This window comes from Crinia signifera, chromosome 7, assembly GCF_055691185.1.
Source record: "Crinia signifera chromosome 7, ASM5569118v1, whole genome shotgun sequence".
Lineage (NCBI taxonomy): Eukaryota > Metazoa > Chordata > Amphibia > Anura > Myobatrachidae > Crinia > Crinia signifera.
This window is the reverse complement of record NC_139223.1, coordinates 142,251,873-142,272,339: the sequence shown is the minus strand read 5'-3', so window position 1 is coordinate 142,272,339 and position 20,467 is coordinate 142,251,873. Positions and strand designations below refer to the sequence as shown.

Below are 20,467 nucleotides of genomic sequence, written 5' to 3'. Positions count from 1 at the left end.
ATAATAAAACACGCGCCCCCCCCCCCCCCCCCTCACCCCACCACCACTCCGGACGCCGATGCCCCCCCCAACCCCCCATCCCCCGCATACTTACCTGTATTCGCTGCGCTGGTCCCGGCTCCCATCCTGGCTTCATTCTGATATGAAACACGGACCATCACAAAATGGCCGCCCCCATACAGCAGACAGTTTCAAAGAACTGGCTGCTATATGGGGGCGGACATTTTATGGTAGCCCGTCGCAATAGCAGAATGAAGCCAGGGGAGCCGGGACCGCCGCAGCGAATATAGGTAACGCTGCGGGGGATGGGGCATTACGATAGCACCGCAGCCCCCCGGCGCCCGCACTTACCCAGCGCCTCCCCGCGACCGCGGGGGCTGCGGTGCTGTAGTTACGCCACTGGGCAGAAGGAAGGATGTGCTACTACAGGGGGTGGAAGGGAGGATGTGCTGCTACTGGGGGTGGAAGGAAGGATGTGCTACTACAGGGGGCGGAAGGGAGGATGTGCTACTACAGGGGGCAGAAGGGAGGATGTGCTACTACAGGGGGCGGAAGGAAGGATGTGCTACTACAGGGTGCGGAAGGAAGGATGTGCTTCTACAGGGTGCGGAAGGAAGGATGTGCTTCTACAGGGGGCGGAAGGGAGGATGTGCTTCTACAGGGGGCGGAAGGAAGGATGTGTTACTACAGGGGGCGGAAGGGAGGATGTGCTTCTACAGGGGGTGGAAGGGAGGATGTGCTACTACAGGGGGCGGAAGGGAGGATGTGCTACTACAGGGGGCAGAAGGAAGGATGTGCTACTAGGATGTGGGACTGATATTAGACAGCACTTACATAGACAGCCATTACATCGACACCATTAGTTCGACAGCTCAATAGGTCAACATGCTTTTAGGTCGACATACCATTAGGTCGACATGTCATTAGGTCGACAGCTCATTAGGTCGACAGCTCATTAGGTCGACATGTTTTAGGTCGACACTGCCATTAGGTCGACAGTGTCTATGTCGACAGTCAAAAGGTCGACATGGGTTTTTTTTCACTTTTTTTGGCCGAAATGTCGACACAGTCGACATGGACACAGTTTGAAGGGAACCGCAGCCCCTCGCATCGCTCGCTTCGCTCGCAATGCTTCGGGCACGGTGCCTCGCTGCGCTCGGCACACTATTTTATTCTCCCTCCACGCCCTAGTGGATAGTAGGGCATGAAATACCGCCTGTCGGCACATGTCGGCTCAAAAAACAGTGAAAAAACCATGTCGACCTTTTGACTGTCGACATAGACACTGTCGACCTAATGGCAGTGTTGACCTAAAAACATGTCGACCTAATGAGCTGTCGACCTAATGACTTGTCGACCTAATGGTATGTCGACCTAAAAGCATGTCGACCTATTGAGCTGTCGAACTAATGGTGTCGATGTAATGGCTGTCTATGTAAGAGCTGTCTAACAATAGTCCGGATACCGTGCTACTACAGGGGGAGGAAGGAAGGATGTGCTACTACAGGGGGCGGAAGGGAGGATGTGCTACTACAGGGGGCGGAAGGGAGGATGTGCTACTACAGGGGGCGGAAGGGAGGATGTGCTACTACAAGGGGCAGAAGGAAGGATGTGCTACTACAGGGGGCAGAAGGAAAGATGTGATACTACAGGGGGCGGAAGGAAGGATGTGCTACTACAGGGGGCGGAAGGGAGGATGTGCTACTACAGAGGGCGGAAGGGAGGATGTGCTACTACAGGGGGCGGAAGGGAGGATGTGCTACTACAGGGGGCGGAAGGAAGGATGTGCTACTACAGGGGGTGGAAGGAAGGATGTGCTACTACAGGGGGCGGAAGGGAGGATGTGCTTCTACAGGGGGCAGAAGGAAGGATGTGCTTCTACAGGGGCGGAAGGAAGGATGTGCTACTACAGGGGGAAGAAGGAAGGATGTGCTACTACAGGGGGCGGAAGGAAGGATGTGCTACTACAGGGGGCGGAAGGAAGGATGTGCTACTACAGGGGGCGGAAGGGAGGATGTGGTACTACAGGGGGCGGAAGGAAGGATGTGCTACTACAGGGGGCGGAAGGGAGGATGTGGTACTACAGGGGGCAGAAGGGAGGATGTGCCACTACAGGGGGCGGAAGGAAGGATGTGCTACTACAGGGTGCGGAAGGAAGGATGTGCTTCTACAGGGGGCGGAAGGAAGGATGTGCTTCTACAGGGGGCAGAAGGAAGGATGTGCTACTACAGGGGGCGGAAGGATGGATGTGCTACTACAGGGGGCGGAAGGAAGGATGTGCTACTACAGGGGGCGGAAGGGAGGATGTGCTACTACAGGGGGCAGAAGGGAGGATGTGCCACTACAGGGGGCGGAAGGAAGGATGTGCTACTACAGGGTGCGGAAGGAAGGATGTGCTTCTACAGGGTGCGGAAGGAAGGATGTGCTACTACAGGGGGCGGAAGGAAGGATGTGCTACTACAGGGGGCGGAAGGGAGGATGTGCTACTACAGGGGGCGGAAGGGAGGATGTGCTACTACAGGGGGCAGAAGGAAGGATGTGCTACTAGGATGTGGGACTGATATTAGACAGCACTTACATAGACAGCCATTACATCGACACCATTAGTTCAACAGCTCAATAGGTCAACATGCTTTTAGGTCGACATACCATTAGGTCGACATGTCATTAGGTCGACAGCTCATTAGGTCGACAGCTCATTAGGTCGACATGTTTTAGGTCGACACTGCCATTAGGTCGACAGTGTCTATGTCGACAGTCAAAAGGTCGACATGTTTTTTTTTACTGTTTTTTGGCCAAAATGTCGACACAGTCGACATGGACACAGTTTGAAGTGAACCGCAGCCCCTCGCATCGCTCGCTTCGCTCTCAATGCTTCGGGCACGGTGCCTCGCTGCGCTCGGCACACTATTTTATTCTCCCTCCACGCCCTAGTGGATAGTAGGGCATGAAATACCGCCTGTCGGCACATATCGGCTCAAAAAACAGTGAAAAAACCATGTCGACCTTTTGACTGTCGACATAGACACTGTCGACCTAATGGCAGTGTCGACCTAAAAACATGTCGACCTAATGAGCGGTCGACCTAATGACATGTCGACCTAATGGTATGTTGACCTAAAAGCATGTCGACCTATTGAGCTGTCGAACTAATGGTGTCGATGTAATGGCTGTCTATGTAAGAGCTGTCTAACAATAGTCCGGATACCGTGCTACTACAGGGGGCGGAAGGAAGGATGTGCTACTACAGGGGGCGGAAGGGAGGATGTGCTACTACAGGGGGCGGAAGGGAGGATGTGCTACTACAGGGGGCGGAAGGGAGGATGTGCTACTACAAGGGGCGGAAGGAAGGATGTGCTACTACAGGGGGCGGAAGGGAGGATGTGCTACTACAGGGGGCGGAAGGGAGGATGTGCTACCACAGAGGGCGGAAGGAAGGATGTGCTTCTACAGGGGGCGGAAGGAAGGATGTGCTACTACAGGGGGCGGAAGGGAGGATGTGCTTCTACAGGGGGCAGAAGGAAGGATGTGTTACTACAGGGGGTGGAAGGGAGGATGTGCTGCTACTGGGGGCGGAAGGAAGGATGTGCTACTACAGGGTGCGGAAGGAAGGATGTGCTTCTACAGGGTGCGGAAGGAAGGATGTGCTTCTACAGGGGGCGGAAGGGAGGATGTGCTTCTACAGGGGGCGGAAGGAAGGATGTGTTACTACAGGGGGCGGAAGGGAGGATGTGCTTCTACAGGGGGTGGAAGGGAGGATGTGCTACTACAGGGGGCGGAAGGGAGGATGTGCTACTACAGGGGGCAGAAGGAAGGATGTGCTACTAGGATGTGGGACTGATATTAGACAGCACTTACATAGACAGCCATTACATCGACACCATTAGTTTGACAGCTCAATAGGTCAACATGCTTTTAGGTCGACATACCATTAGGTCGACATGTCATTAGGTCGACAGCTCATTAGGTCGACAGCTCATTAGGTCGACATGTTTTAGGTCGACACTGCCATTAGGTCGACAGTGTCTATGTCGACAGTCAAAAGGTCGACATTTTTTTTTTTACTGTTTTTTGGCCGAAATGTCGACACAGTCGACATGGACACAGTTTGAAGTGAACCGCAGCCCCTCGCATCGCTCGCTTCGCTCTCAATGCTTCGGGCACGGTGCCTCGCTGCGCTCGGCACACTTTTATTCTCCCTCCACGCCCTAGTGGATAGTAGGGCATGAAATACCGCCTGTCGGCACATATCGGCTCAAAAAACAGTGAAAAAACCATGTCGACCTTTTGACTGTCGACATAGACACTGTCGACCTAATGGCAGTGTCGACCTAAAAACATGTTGACATAATGAGCGGTCGACCTAATGACATGTCGACCTAATGGTATGTCGACCTAAAAGCATGTCGACCTATTGAGCTGTCGAACTAATGGTGTCGATGTAATGGCTGTCTATGTAAGAGCTGTCTAACAATAGTCCGGATACCGTGCTACTACAGGGGGCGGAAGGAAGGATGTGCTACTACAGTGGGCGGAAGGGAGGATGTGCTACTACAGGGGGCGGAAGGGAGGATGTGCTACTACAAGGGGCAGAAGGTAGGATGTGCTACTACAGGGGGCGGAAGGGAGGATGTGCTACTACAGGGGGCGGAAGGGAGGATGTGCTTCTACAGGGGGCGGAAGGGAGGATATGCTACTACGGGGGTAGAAGGGAGGATGGGCTATTATGGGGGTAGAAGGGAGGATGAGCTATTATGAGGGACAGAAGAGAGGTTAGTTATTACATGGGACAGAAGGGAGGATGTGCTACTATAAAGGACAGAAATTATGTGCTACTACAGGGTGCACTGTTCCCACAAGGAGGACAAAGTATGAACATTCCAAAAAATGTGAATTTTTTTTTTGAAAAATGCATGTCAAACTTTTCATGTGTTGACCATTTCAACATCGACATTTTGCTTGTGTTAACCCTTAGTCAGTGTTGGCCTTGTGCACGTCGACCTTTTGGTGCCGACCTATTGAACCTAGACATTGTCTGTTAGCCACCTGGATTCCAAATTCTAGAAAATGGCATTATGTGGTGGTGCAAGCCATATAGTAATTGGAAAAAAAAAGTAAAATAAGATATTTATAAACCGATTACCTAGGTGTAACGTTCTACCTCCTCCCGTATGATTCAAAATATGAAACAAGTGCACAGACATAGTCATTGCATAAGCCAGGGATATAATAGCTATAACATTTTATAGAGGATTGAGTCATTAGTGTTGCATTCACATGCTCCGTAGGCGTGTCCAACAGCTGATAACATCACTATTATGCTCCGTAGGCGTGTATAACAGCTGATAACATCACTATTATGCTCAGTAGGCGTGTCCAACAGCTGATAACATCACTATTATGCTCAGTAGGCGTGTCCAACAGCTGATAACATCACTATTATGCTCCGTAGGCGTGTATAACAGCTGATAACATCACTATTATGCTCAGTAGGCGTGTCCAACAGCTGATAACATCACTATTATGCTCAGTAGGCGTGTCCAACAGCTGATAACATCACTATTATGCTCAGTAGGCTTGTCCAACTGCTGATAACATCACTATTATGCTCCGTAGGCGTGTATAACAGCTGATAACATCACTATTATGCTCAGTAGGCGTGTCCAACAGCTGATAACATCACTATTATGCTCAGTAGGCGTGTCCAACTGCTGATAACATCACTATTATGCTCCGTAGGCGTGTCCAACAGCTGATAACATCACTATTATGCTCAGTAGGCGTGTCCAACAGCTTTTATACATAAAAAATTAGATTGCATTGTACACCATTGTAAAACTGTCAGGGTTATGTTCAGTGTCGGACTGGGAGGGTAAGGGCCCACCGGGGGTGGGGTGGTGGGTGGTGTTCAGGGGCGTATCTTACCCTCCCACTCCGAGGGGGGGGATTCGGGGGCGCATCTTACCCTTCCAGTCTGACACTGCCCCCCCTATATGCAGCCCTGGGCAGCAGCAGGCGAAAATGTGGGATGTGGCTGAGCAGACACAGAGCAGGGGAGGGGTCAGCGGGGTCAGGTCACACTCAGCAGCTGGCGTGGGAAAGCGCAGTGCACACACACAAAGCACAGGAGGAAGGGAGAGACATGCTGCGGCTGCTGGGAGCCAGCAGCTCCCCAGCCTCACCGGCTGCCATGGAACCACTGGGATCTGCTGCTGCAAAGTAACCTGTAACCCTCTGCAAGTTGTGCCTGCTCACTAGTCTGTGCTGCTGCGGCAGAGCCTGCCCCTCCTGCATGACTGTGTGCTGCTGCTTCACTGAGGAGGAGGATGGCTGTGCAGAACTGCGGCTACTTGTGTGGCCCAGGCTGGGCACCCTCGCAGCTGCCGGCATCCCCTGCTCATCAGGCTCCAGCCCGCTGTTCGCGTCCGCCCTGTGCAAACGTTCTCTAGTACCGGCATTGTTACAGGCAGCTCAGATCAGCGCAGGCTGCAGCAGCAGCGGCGGCACACAGCAGGCAGGGAGAGAGCAGTAGGGTATACATTAGTTCAGATGGGATGGGTGCTGGGCTGCCCCGGCGGAGGACCAGGGGATAAACCGTTTTGTCAGGGTTAGGACCCGCCGCCCTTAAAAAGAGGGCATAGTCAAAAATCACCAGGGCCTACCAGGGAATATCCCCCGGTCCCCCGCTGGTCCAGTCCGAGCCTGGTTATGTTTATACAGATAGAGCCATCCTTATCTAGCCCTTTAATAGGATTAAGTAACTCAGAGCTATTGAACTTAATCCTATGCTAATCCCCTACTGCAGTGATTCCCAATTTATTTAATCATGGCACCGTAGAGTATCAGAATTTTTTCACGACACCCCTAGGCCAAAAAAAAAGTAGAAATGATATATAAAATGAATTAGATTGTGTTTATATGTGATCCTTAGGTTCAGTTGTATGGTAAATGGCAGGATTTGCTTCTGATTGTACACATATTTATCATTGGCAGTCACCAGCACTGGTTTTGTCCATAAATAATTGACCATACATCATTTGAATTGGTCCTGGTCCACCTGCCCGTGGCATCCCTGCAAGTGTCCTGAGGCCCCCAGGGAGCCACGGCACACAGTTTGGGAACAGCTGCCCTATTGTATTGTTCTATGTATTGTATTGCAGCTGAGAACAATAGACCTTGGTGAGCCATGGCTATCCAGAGAAGGCTCCATCTGTATAAGAAAACAATATAAACACTGCCCTTGCACATAAATAAAGGGGAAATATACCTGGCAACCCAACCCTAAACAAGACGTGAAATCCTCCCACATTCACTGACCACTAGCTGCAATCTCGTACAACTAGACGTGCTGCTGCGAAGTTACACAAATAGGAAACAAATGTGTCAATATGATGAAACAAGAGCACCAAGTCATTCCTTTTTTAAAGTACATTACAAAGAAAATGCAGAAGTCCGTTGTGTACATTTGTCAGTATATTACTACGATTACTCACAAAGGGGCCTCCGCTAATATTATGTACTTAACTAAAACACTAACTCTTTAACCCTTGGAGCACATCGTGCTTCCTATAAATTGACTGAGCATTTTGTGGGAGCACCACCAACCCTATACGGCTACATGGGAAACATACAGATTGCTGGTCAGAATACCGACAGCAGGAGCAAAGGCAGGATTTGCAAGAGTGGTATTCCACTACACACTCCTGAAAAGTTGGCGCGACCTCTGCAAAAGTGGGTGTGGCTTTGCGGCAATACCGCAACCGTATCCCCGTTTGTCATCACTGTGGGGTATACATTAGCACAGGGGAAGTAGAGGGTTACAGCATAATGCAAGGGAAGCAGAGGGATACAATGTAATGCAGTGGAGGCAGAGGGTTACAGCGTAAGACAGGGGGAGGTAGAGAGTTACAGCATAAGGCAGGGGGAGGAAAATGGTTACAGCCTAAGGCAGGGAGAGTCAGAGGGTTACAGCATAAGGCAGGGGGAGGCCGAGGGTTACAACGTAAGGCAGGGAGAGTCAGAGGGTTACAGCATAAGGCAGGGGGAGGCCGAGGGTTACAACTTAGGCAGGGGGAGGCAGAGGATTACTCGTAAGGCAGGGGGAGGCAGAGGGTTACATCGAAAGGCAGGGGGATCCACAGGGTTACAGCATAAGGCAGGGGGAGGCAGAGGATTACAGTGTAAAAAAAAGGGGCAGACTAGATGGGCCAAATGGTTCTTATCTGCCGTCAAATTCTGTTTCTATGTGTAAGGCAGGGAGAGGCAGAAGGTTTCAGTGTAAGGCAGGGGGAGGCAGAGGGTTACAGCGTAAGGCAGGGGGAGGCTGAGGATTACAACGTAAGGTAGGGGAGGCAGAGGGTTACAGCATAAGGAAGGGGAGGCAGAGAGTTACAGCGTAAGGCATGGGGAGGCTAAGGATTACAACGTAAGGCAGGGAGAGGCAGAGGGTTACATCATAAGGCAGGGGGAGGCATAGGGTTACAGCGTAAGGCATGGGGAGGCAGAGGGTTACAGCGTAATTAAGGGGGAGGCAGAAGGTTACAGTGTGAGGCAGAGGGTTACAGAATAAGGCAGGGGGAGGCAGAGGGTTACAGCGTAAGGCAGGGAGAGGCAGAGGGTTATAGCATAAGGCAGGGGGAGGCAGAGAGTTACAGCATAAGGCAGGGGGAGGCCGAGGATTACAGCGTAAGGCAGGGAGAGGCAGGGGAAGGCAGAGGGTTACAGCATAAGGCAGGGGGAGGCAGAGGGTTACAGCGAATGGCAGGGAGAGGCAGATGGTTACAACATAAGGCAGATGGAGGCAGAGGATTACAGCGTAGGGCAGATGGAGGCTGAGGCAGTGGCGTAACTACTGTAAGGCAGCCCCAGCTGCCGCTTGGGGGAGCAAGCCACAGTGGGGTCTGTGTGGGCGCCGGCACCTGCTTGACACACTGACATGGTGCTGCCTGCCGCTGTCCACTGGCTGAGCACCGGAGGCTAGTCAGACACAGCGCAGGTGCTGCCATGGCAGAGATGACAAATCCCTCCACTGATTCAATTGACTGTACACAGAGCCGTCTATTGGCTACTGTGTACAGGATGGGCGGGCGGGCGGATGGGCGTGCTAGAGCGGCCTGGGATGCGTTGGAGCCAAGGGAACCAGCAGTGTCTGCTGGTCTCTTTCCTCTCTCCTGCTTCAGCTTCTCCGTTATGTGTGTGATGTCATCTCGTCACAAGCTGGGGAAACACGCTGGAGAGGAGTCCGGGGGGGGGCACCACAATTTTTTTGGCAGGGGGGAGCAAAATTTATAGTTACGCCACCGGGCTGAGGATTAAAACGTGAGGCAGAGGGTTACATATTAAGGCAGGGGGAGGCAGAGGTTTACAGCATAAGGTAGGGGTAACAGCCTAAGGCAGGGGGAGACAGAGGGTTACAGCATAAGGCAAGGGGAGGCAGAGGGTTACAGCATAAGGCAGGGGGAGGCAGAGGGTTACAGCATAAGGCAGGGGGAGGCAGAGGGTTACAGCATAAGGTAGGGGTAACAGCCTAAGGCAGGGGGAGACAGAGGGTTACAGCATAAGGCAGGGAGAGGCAGAGGGTTACAGCATAAGGCAGGGAGAGGCAGAGGGTTACAGCATAAGGCAGGGGGAGGCAGAGGGTTACAGCATAAGGCAGGGGGAGGCAGAGGGTTACAGCATAAGGTAGGGGTAACAGCCTAAGGCAGGGGGAGGCAGGGGGTTACAGCATAAGGCAGGGGGAGGCAGAGGGTTACAGCATAAGGCAGGGGGAGACAGAGGGTTACAGCATAAGGCAGGGGGAGGCAGAGGGTTACAGCATAAGGTAGGGGTAAACAGCCTAAGGCAGGGGGTTACAGCATAAGGCAGGGGGAGGCAGAGGGTTACATGAAAGTGGATGTGTGGCTGGTGGCATTTATCTGCTCGCTAGGCAGGTCTGAATCATCCCCATAGTTTGTAGTTCAGTTTGCCATGCACACTGGACCTTATTCTTGCTGATTCGCTCGTATGCGAATTTGCACCTTTGCGAGTGAACCAGATCCCGCCCTGCAAATGGTGACACGCCGGCCCATCATTCACAATGCGTGTATGTTCGCACTGGTTGCGAATAGATGTTTTACATTCGCAGCTTGCTGGGTAACACCCACATCATTCGATGGTTGCTGACAATCGAATGATGTGGAATGTGCATGCAGATCAACCTTAGATCTGCATGCACATTGTGATGGAAATGGGCGGGCAGCTGACATCCTGGGTGTGAGTACAAATGCTTTGGGCTTTCAAATGCAATTACAAATAAAACTAAAGGAATATCCCGTTTCAATGCAGGTCTTGTAATGAATCTATCTGATCATTAGTACAAATTGAAGAACAACAAATAAGTAAATACTAGTTAGGGAAGTGAATTTGCATAGACGCAAGCAGTGTACATTGTCTAGACTAAGGAGCTGACCTTATGTAAATAAATTCACCTGCCACTGCTGACCACTCCTTGCTGTGTCATACTATAATGTTTGCAGTAATTACGCTATAAAGCAGCTAGAGACTTCCTCATGTACCAGAAGGAAGTTGACTGTTGGGAGAACTTGTCTTCTGAATTCTCTCTCTTACAACATGTAAGTATTATTTCAACATATAGCCATTAGGATCTTGCAAATCCATTCATTACAACTATGTCTGCGACCGTATTATAGCAATGTACAGAAGATTGATCATGCTTACCCACAAGTTATGTGTTGGTTTGGAAAGTTTCTTGCAATTGGATGAGAATATATAGACTTAGAGATGAGCGGGTCCGGATCTCCGGGATCCGACAGATCCGAACATCGCGATCCGAGTTAGGATCCGAGCCGTCTCGGGAGTTCCCGCCTGAATTCCGGACTGAAAACGAGGCCAAACGTCATCATCGCGCTGTCGGATTCTCGCGGGATCGGGATGTTATATAAGACACACGCGCGACCCGCCATCTTCACTCCATTATAGGAGAGGGTGGGTGGGAGATCTGTGCTCTGTGCTCCGTGCTTCGTGCCCTGTACCCTATGCTGATTGATTTTTGTTGTTGTTGTAACTAGGTGCTGCAGTGCTCACACGCAGGGGCTGCAGTGCTGCTGACTGTACACTCAGTGTACAGGGGCTGCAGTGTCCATTATACAAGGGGCTGTGTCCAGTGTGTCAAGGGCTGTGTCCAGTGTACAGGGGTTGTGTCCAGTGTACAGGGGCTGTGTCCAGTATACAGGGGCTGTGTACAGGGGTTGTGTCCAGTGTACAGGGGCTGTGTCCAGTATACAGGGGCTGTGTACAGGGGCTGTGTCCAGTGTACAGGGGCTGTGTCCATTGTCCTGGGGCTGTGTCTAGGGATTGTGTCCAGTGTACAGGGGCTGTGTCCAGTGTACAGGGGCTGTGTCCATTGTCCAGGGGCTGTGTCCATTGTCCAGGGACTGTGTCCAGGGTGACAGGCTGTATCCAGTGTCCAGTGTAACGGGCTGTGTCCAGTGTCCAGTGTTAAGGACTATATCCAGTGTCCAGTGTGACGGGCTATGTCCAGTGTAACGGGCTGTGTCCAGTGTGTCGGACTATATCTAGTGTCCAGTGTGACGGACTATATCCAGTGTCCAGTGTAACGGGCAGTGTCCAGTGTGACGGCCTATATCCAGTGTCCAGTGTAACAGGCTGTGTCCAGTGTCCAGTGTGACGGCCTATATCCAGTGTCCAGTGTGACGGGCTATATCTAGTGTCCAGTGTGACGGCTGTGTCCAGTGTACAGGAGCTGTGTCCAGGGGCGGTGTCCAGAGGCTGTGTCTAGGGTGACGGGCTGTGTCCAGTGTCCAGGGGCAGTGTTCAGTGTGACGGCTGTGTCCAGTGTACAGGAGCTGTGTCCAGAGGCTGTGTCCATTTTCCAGGGGCTGTGTCCAGGGTGACGGGCTGTGTCCAGTGTCCAGGGGCAGTGTCCAGTGTGACGGCTGTGTCCAGTGTACAGGAGCTGTGTCCAGGGGCGGTGTCCATTGTCCATGGGCTGTGTCCAAGGGCTGTGTCCAGGTTGACGGGCTGTGTCCAGGGGCAGTGTCCAGGGGCTGTGTCCAGTGTGACAGGCTGTGTCCAGTGTAATGTAAGAAACATAAATAAAAGTAATAAATAAAATAAAAACACATTTTTGGAGGAAGATGGAGGAGGAAATAGTGGGAGATCAGCAACCTGATAGAAGTGCTGAAGCTGCTACCACCAGTCATGACAAGGCAGATACCTCTTTGTATTTTTTGCTCTTTGGAGCATTTCTCTTTTTTTGGGGTAATTTATTAAACTGCCACCCTGCTGCCCCTGCAGTGTCGCTCTGCTTCCAAGATGTGCCAGGTAGGAAGTGTAAGGTCCACATGTATGTGATGCCCACTGCTGTCACTTAGCTTAGTCATCCAGCTACCTCGGGATAACCTTTTGGCCCAACTACAGTAAATTAAAACAATTTTGTGAGCTGTGAAGTGATCAAAATTGACTAGAAATGAGTGGAAACTAATGTTATTGAGGTCAATAATACTTTAGGGGCAAAAACAGGCCCACATTCTGTTATTTTAGACATTTTTAGCATTTTTTCATAAAAATCCAGATCCAAAACCAAAACCCGCAAGGGTGGTTTTGCCAAAACCAATCCAGATCCAAAACACAAAGGGAGATCCAGATCCAAAACCCGAAAAAGTGGCCGCTGCACATCTCTATAAAGAATACGTATAAACATATTCTAGCTATAGTGCAGGTTGCACAAGATGTACGATCAATAGACAGAGAGCAGGATGTATTCTGACCAGTGGCGTAACTTTATTGAATTTGCCCGGAGGCAAGATACATTTTGGAGCCCCCCCACGAAAACAGGGCTGCTATCGGGGATTTATTTTTACAGTACCTGAGTTTTGTAGACATGTAGACAGCATGTTCCTCTTCACGTGCGGTGTTGTGTGTGTCTTCCGATTCTCCCGTGCACTACATCCCTACAGCCTGAGCACTGTCCTATCACCAAGCCGCAGGCTGCAGGTTCGTATTTCTGTGTGTGCAGTCAGCTGCGCTGCGGATCGAAAATAAAGACCCGATCCGCAGCGGGTAAGTGAGGGGTGGGGTGTGAGTTCTCAGGGGGACCCAGGCCGCGGGAGCCTCCACTTGATCTGACACGTATCCCTCCCAGCATGCCGTGCGTCTGCCAGCTTCTCTGTGAAATGAGGGGGTCCAGGCAGTGGTGGCGATCGCAAAGGGCAGCTCTTATCTGGAGAGCTGCCCTTTGCATTGCTCTTCGCATATGTCAGTACATATGCGATGAGCATTGGCGCAACGCTTGGTACATCCCACCCAGAATTTTATACAGAATGTTACAGTCATACTTTACTAGTTACCAGCTTGTCAAAATTATGACAGTAAATTCAGTGCCGAAGCTGTGTGCTTCAGAATGGAGCAACACTTGAATTGCCATCTAGTGGCCGCTGGCTTACACTGTTACCATACATGATGCTTATGCTCCAGCTACTATACCTTTTTCTGGATGGTCTCGCTATCTACATGCTGAAACACAGATATGGTGGATAGACAAACATGGTAATATTATATGGAATTCTCAGCAGTGGCGCAGAGAGAAGAGGGAGCAGGTTATCTTCACCTGGGCCTCTTGGAAGGAGCGAGAGAGAACTAACTGCAGCTGCAGCAGCCTCTCTCTCCATACCAGTACACACTGCTCAGTGCTGTGTGCTGAGTGTGGAAGAGAGGCGGCTGCAGTGGCAGCCTGTCTTCGCCCTGCGTGCGGGTGTGATTACACCCATCATCCAAATTCGCAACAATGCGTAAGAACCAGAATAACCTCCAACATGCATGGATAGTCGCATGTGCAGCTTCTACTGGCCCGAATCTCCACTCTCAATGAAGAAAGAAAGAAAGAAAAGAAAGAAAGAAAAATAAAGAAAGAAAGAAAAAGAGAAATAAAAGAAAGAAAGAAGTAATAATGCCACTGTATAGGTCATTGGTACGACCTCATCTAGAGTATTGTGTTCAGTTCTGGATGCCATATCTCCAGAAGGATATAAATACACATTAGAGAATGCATACCTCCCAACTTTTGCAGTAGGGAGGTCGGGACGTTCGCGCGACGAAGCCGTGCGCGCTCCCGAAAATGGGGCGTGGCCTCGCGGGGTGACGCAAACTCCGGCCTCGCCCTGTTTTCGCCGTTCGTCGGTGCTGAATAGACGCTGTGTGCATGCGCACAGGGTCTATTCTTGGCAGGCAGGGGGGGCTCCCAACCGCCCCCCCCCCCCCCCACCGCGGGACAATGGCGGCCCCGGGCGGGACGCGGGAACGTCCCCGAATATCGGGACGTTTCCGCAGTAAGCGGGACAGTTGGGAGGTATGAGAATGTACAAAAAAGGGCAACTAAAATGGTGCATGGCCTACATCACAAATCGTACCAGGAAAGACTAAAAGATCTTAATATGTATATTTTAGAGCAGAGAAGGGAAAGGGGGACATGAAAGAAACTTTAAATATATCAAGGGTTTTAACAAAGTACAAGAGGATACTGTCATTGGGTCTACAGCATGTTGGTCAACAAGCATTAGGTCGATACCGTTAGGTCGACATGATTCTAGGTCGACATGGGTCTAGGTCGACAGGTCATTAGGTTGACACAAGCATTAGGTTGACACAAGCATTAGATCAACACAAGCATTAGATTGACAGTCAAAATGTCGACATGGAGTTTTTCACTGTTTTTTGAGTTGACATGTGCCGACAGGCAGTATTTCATGCCCTACCATCCACTAGGGCATGGTAGGAGAATAAAATAGTGTGCCCGAAGCATTGCGAGGGAAGTGAGCGATGCGAGGGGATGTGGTGCACTGGAATATGTGTCCATGTCGACTGTGTTGACATTTTGGTTAAAACCGGCGAAATACCCCATGTCGACCCTTTGACTGTCGACCTATGCACAGTCGACCTAATGCTTGTGTCGACCTATTGACATGTCGACCTAAACACATGTCAACATTGTCCCATGTCGACCCAGGACCAATATCGACCTTTCCCCATGTTGACCTAACGGTGTCGACCTAATGCTTGTCTACCAACTTGCTGTAGACAAAATGATCCCAACCCCCGATAATTGGAAGGCATCCTTCACAGGAAGAGGAGGAGCAGAACACAAGGACATGCACTGAAACTAGAGGGAGGAAGATTCAGGGGATATTTGAGGAAAACTTATTTCACAGAAAATGTAGTGAAAAGTGGAATAGCCTAGAGGTGGTAGAACAATTTAAACATTCTTAGGGTAGGCATATTGATATCCTTACAAAAAAAAATAAGGATCAAATATGGTTTGAGGTAACATGTTTAAAAAAAGGGGCAGACTAGATGGGCCAAGTGGTTCTTATCTGCCCTTCAATTCTGTTTCTATGTAACGGTTGTACATACAGTAGGGCTATTTTCCAGTTCCTGTGCTGTGATAGAGATAAATTTGTCCATTCCATGATAATTGCACAGATATTATGGACAATATGGCTCATCCTAAGAGGAAAGCGTCTATTTCTGTCTGTTACTAGGACACTGTTAAGTGATATCTGAGTTTCCCGTAGGTGAAGAACAATAGTTCTAATGAAAGCAATGACTAGATTATTCTGCTTTATACAGTAGTTCATTCCAACAGTTGCTGTGCTGGTAAAACGTGATCCTGCATCATAAGTGTATTTGTAATAACAGATGTAAATGTAAACCCTGTGATCAAACAGTATTCTGCTTATCATACTAAAACAATTAGTGGTGTCCTTTTCCTTTTTTTTAGGAAGCAGTAAAAGGACCATAACACCATGTTTTTATATGTGCTGCTTTGTGTGCCTCTTCTCTATATCTGGTGGAGGAGAAGGGACAACTTAAAAATCAGTAGCATTGAAGGCAGGTATGTACTGATCACTGGCTGTGACACTGGGTTTGGAAATCATGCAGCCCATACATTTGACAAGATGGGATTCAGAGTTCTAGCAACTTGTTTGACAGTTTCCGGAGCAGCTGCTTTAGATCAGGAAACATCAGAACGACTCAAAACAGAATGTTTGGATGTGACTGATGCTGACAACGTCAGGAGAGTCGCAGAGTGGGTGAAGAATGAAGTTGGCAACGAAGGTAAGTTGAATTCCTGAGGCCTACAATACTCCAAGGGGGTTATTCTGGTTCACTTGCAAAGGCAAATTCACTCTCAGATGGACAAAACCATGTGCACTGCAGGGGGGCTGCTGTAACATGTGCAAAAAGAGTTACATTTGGGTGGGGGTGTACTTCAAACTGATCTATATTGCAGTTTAAAAATAAAGCAGCCAGTATTTACCCTGCACAGAAGCAAAATAACTCACCCAAATCTAACTCTCTCTATACATTGTAACATCAGTCCCGCCCCCTGCAGTGCACATGGTTTTGTCCATCTGAGAGTCAATTTTTCTTTGCGAGTGAACCAGAATAAGGGCCCAAGTTGGCTGCTTAAGTTGCTGTTCCATTTTTAACTTCCACATTCTGCAGTGATGCGATGTAGAGAAGCTCCCTACATATAGGCCTGATTCAGAGTTGATTGCTGATGTGCAATTTATCGATTGACTAGGCCTGTGTACGAATCTTAGCGCGCATTGAGACCAAACTGTGACAGAAATAGCGTATGGATCCTCATCGCAATCCCCAAGCCGGCATTTGGGAATGGGAACTGGACGTTTTTGCAATTGCAGATTCAGAGTTGATCGCTATTGTGCGAATTTGCAATCCTATCAATTATCGAATGCGAACAGATCATAACGTGCATGCGCGAGTGAAAATAGCAACAAAAATAGCAAACATTTATTTTTGCAATCCCCTCAAAATCTGGACAGGAAGTTGGTGTTGGGGGGTGGTGACCTGTCATTTTCTGGGACTCTTTTTATGGAGAGTCCGTGATGACAGCGCTGGCCTCGATCAACATTCGCACAGACTGGAAAGATCGTTAGATGATGAGTGATTTGCATATGTGCCCAGGGGTTAAAGTGAGGGGTAACTGGGTGGAACTGAGTTCCACCACCTCTAATAGTGAGGTGGAACATTTTAACCTCCACATTGGCCCTGCACAGTTTACAGGGGTATGCCCAAAACCCTTCCACTGGCCCTGTCTTTGCCTAATGGGGGAGGGGAGGGGGTGTAATTAGGTGGCTTCGAGAAATGAGTTCCCCCACCTCTGCATGACCACTTTATGCCCTGCATGTGCCACAGGATAGCGGATTGCCATACTTTTGCGAGTCACTTTACACGCGGTGGGTTTTCACTCTGGGCAGCGGCTAACTACTCGCTATCACCTGAAATCTAAGGTTTAAGGTTAGGACAATCGTTAGTCATGTCTGCCAACTGTAACGATTTTTTGGGAAGGGACTGTCCTGCTGTCCCACCCACAGAAAGAAGTGTCCTGCAGTGTGAGGGGGAGGGCAGTTGGGAGTCCCATTGTCTGCTTAGCAGAGCAGCAGTGAATACATTATTATTATTATTAACAGTTTCTTATATAGTGCATACATTTTCCGCAGCGCTTTACAGAGAATATTTGAACATTCACATCAGTCCCTTCCCCAGTGGAGCTTACACTCTATTCCCTACCACATGTACACGCACACACAGACATTCTAGGGTTAATTTGTTGGGAGCCAATTAGCCTACCTTCCTGGGAGGAAACCCACGCATGTACGGGGAGTATATACAAACTCTGCACAGTTAGAACCATGGTGGGAATCGAACCCATGACCTCGCTGTGAGGCAGGAATGCTACCCATTACACCGTCCGTACTGCCCCATATATGCATCTATTTGAGTAGACAGAGGGACTGGGGGCATGTCAGCAGCTACCAGGGTGCTGGGCATACCCCCCACAGTGACAGCAAGTCATAGTTTCATAGCAGCAAAATCCCTCCCCCTATTGCAGAGGCCATGCCCCCTATGCAGGAGTCATGATTGCATAATTTTAAAGTTTGGTGAGGTTACTTTGGTTTGGGCTTGGGTTAAAGGAAAGTCTAGGATTCTTTACATCTTTTGGGGCCCCAGTAGGATGAGGACTAATGATAGCATACTTGCTATTTTTCACACTGGCTACTATGCAGATACTGGAGGAGGGAGGCTCAAGACAAGCGTGTGTAATTGGTTCTCCTTATTATCACAACCGTTTTACACAATGCCTTTATCAAGGACTTTTTTGCAGCTCGGGATGTGACCAGGATGGCGTGATTCACTGAATGTTCAGATTGGAGAGGTTGGTCTGTGCAGGGGATAAATTACTAAAGGCCAATTCTAAGTAATTTATATTGATTAAAAAAACATTCTAAATCAATGCTGTGTTTCAGAGGCTGAATCGCACATTTATTGACATGTTAAAATTAGTATTTACCCTTTGGCCAGTATTCAATGATTTCTTTGTTTCGGATTAGCTGTACATTCGCAAGGCTCAGGAGAGCTGGAACATTCGCAGTCAGACCTCCCTCTCCCCCTATTCAATGCCTCAGAGGCTCACTACCCCTGACATCGAATTAACCCCTTCCTGACAGAGCCAGTTTTTGCGTTCCTGACAGAGCCCTTTTTTTCAAATCTGACATGTATCACTTAAGTGGGGATAACTTTTTTTTGCTTTTACTTATCCCAGTGATTTTGAGATTGTTTTTTCGTGACACATTGTACTTCAAATTAGTGGTAAATTTGGGTCGATACAGTCTGTGTTTTTTTGTGAAAAATACCAAAATGTCGTAAAAAAATGGAAAATTTAGCAATTTGCAAAATGTTAAATTTTCTGCTTGTGAGACAAATAATCTTACCACTCAAAATAGTTAATAACTAACATAGACCATATGTCTACTTTATGTTGCCATCATTATTTCAACTTCCTTTTCATTTTTTTGGACACTAGGAGGCGTAAAATATGAATAGCAAATTCTCACATTTTCAAGAAAATTTCAAACACTGATTTTTTTAGGGACCAGTTCAGTTCTGATGTGACTTTGAGGGACTTGTATGTGAGACACCCCCATAAATGATGCCATTTCAAAAACTGCACCCCTCACAGTATTCAAAACAGCATTTTGGAAGTTTGTTAACCCTTTAGGTGTTTCACAGGAATTAAAACAAAGTGTAGGTGAAATTTCAAAATTTCATTTTTTTTGCAGATTTTCAATTTTAATACATTTTTCTAAGGAACACAGTAGATTTTACTAGAGAAATGTGACTAAAAATTGATTCCCCCAATTCTTTGGTTTTCATAAATGTCCTATATGTGGCCCTAGTGTGCACGGTGACCAAACCACAGGCTTCATAATAGAAGGAGCACCTACTTGATTTTGGAGCCTCCTTTTTATGAGATTATTTTTTAGGCACCATGTAGGTTTCTAGGCACCATAAGATGCTAAAAGTTAGGAACCTCCCCCACAAGTGACCCCATTTTGCAAACTACACCCTTCAGGGAATTCATCTAGGGGTATAGTGTACATTTCAAACCCCCAGGGGTTTCACCAATTTTGATACAACTGGGCTGTGCAAATGAAAAAATTTAATTTTTCATTTTCACAGCTCAGTTGTATCAAAATTGGTGAAACCCCTGGGGGTTTGAAATGTACACTATACCCCTAGATGAATTCCCTGAAGGGTGTAGTTTGCAAAATGGGGTCACTTGTGGGGGGGTTCCACTGTATGGGTGCTTCAGGGGTCATTCAACCAGAATCTGTGCTGCAAAATCCAAATATCACTCCTTCCCTTCTGAGTCCTGCCATGCACCCAACTGGTATTTTTTGGTCACATGTGAGGCATTGCCATACTCGGGAGAAATTGGGGCACAGATTTTGGGGTGCTTTGTCTCCTTCATTCCTTGTGAAAATGAAAAATTTTGAGCCAGATCTGCATTTTTGTGTAAAAAAATGTACTTTTTTACACAAAAATGCAGTTCTGGCTCAAAGTTTTTCATTTTCACAAGGAATGAAGGAGACAAAGCACGCCAAAATCTGTGCCCCAATTTCTCCCGAGTATGGCAATGCCTCACATGTGACCAAAAAATACCAGTTGGGTGCATGGCAGGACTCAGAAGGGAAGGAGTGATATTTGGTGGTGGAATGAATGGTGGGTGCTATGTCGCATTAGCAAGACCCCGGAAGCACCAATACAGTGGAACCCCCCCACATGTGACCCCATTTTGCTCACCAGATTTTGGAGGGGGTCTGGCGCTGCGGCTGGTGGGGGGGTGGGAGGGGTGCTGGCGCTGCGGCAGCCGGGTGGGTGGGAGGGGGGACTGCCGGGTGGGAGGGGGGGGGGCTGGCGATCGGTGGTGATCGGTGCTGTACTTAACAGCACCGATCACCACCGATCACTGTGTTACCGAGCGGCTTAGCCGCCGGTAACACAGAAAACGCTGCAATTGGCTGTTCACATTTGAACAGCCAATCGCAGCGATCGCCGACCGGGCCTCAGGGACAGCAGACATCTC

General features: G+C 49.1%; 1 protein-coding gene across 1 annotated transcript in view; it reads left to right on the top strand.

Moving 5' to 3' along the window:
* Positions 1 to 20,467, top strand: part of DHRS9 (dehydrogenase/reductase 9) — a 39,675-nt gene that overhangs the window by 10,504 nt on the left and 8,704 nt on the right. Inside the window, exon 2 of the mRNA XM_083153893.1 lies at positions 15,794 to 16,131. Within this exon, the coding sequence (XP_083010019.1) occupies positions 15,819 to 16,131 (313 nt within the window). The 5' untranslated portion in view covers positions 15,794 to 15,818. The remainder of the gene's footprint in view (positions 1 to 15,793; positions 16,132 to 20,467) is intronic.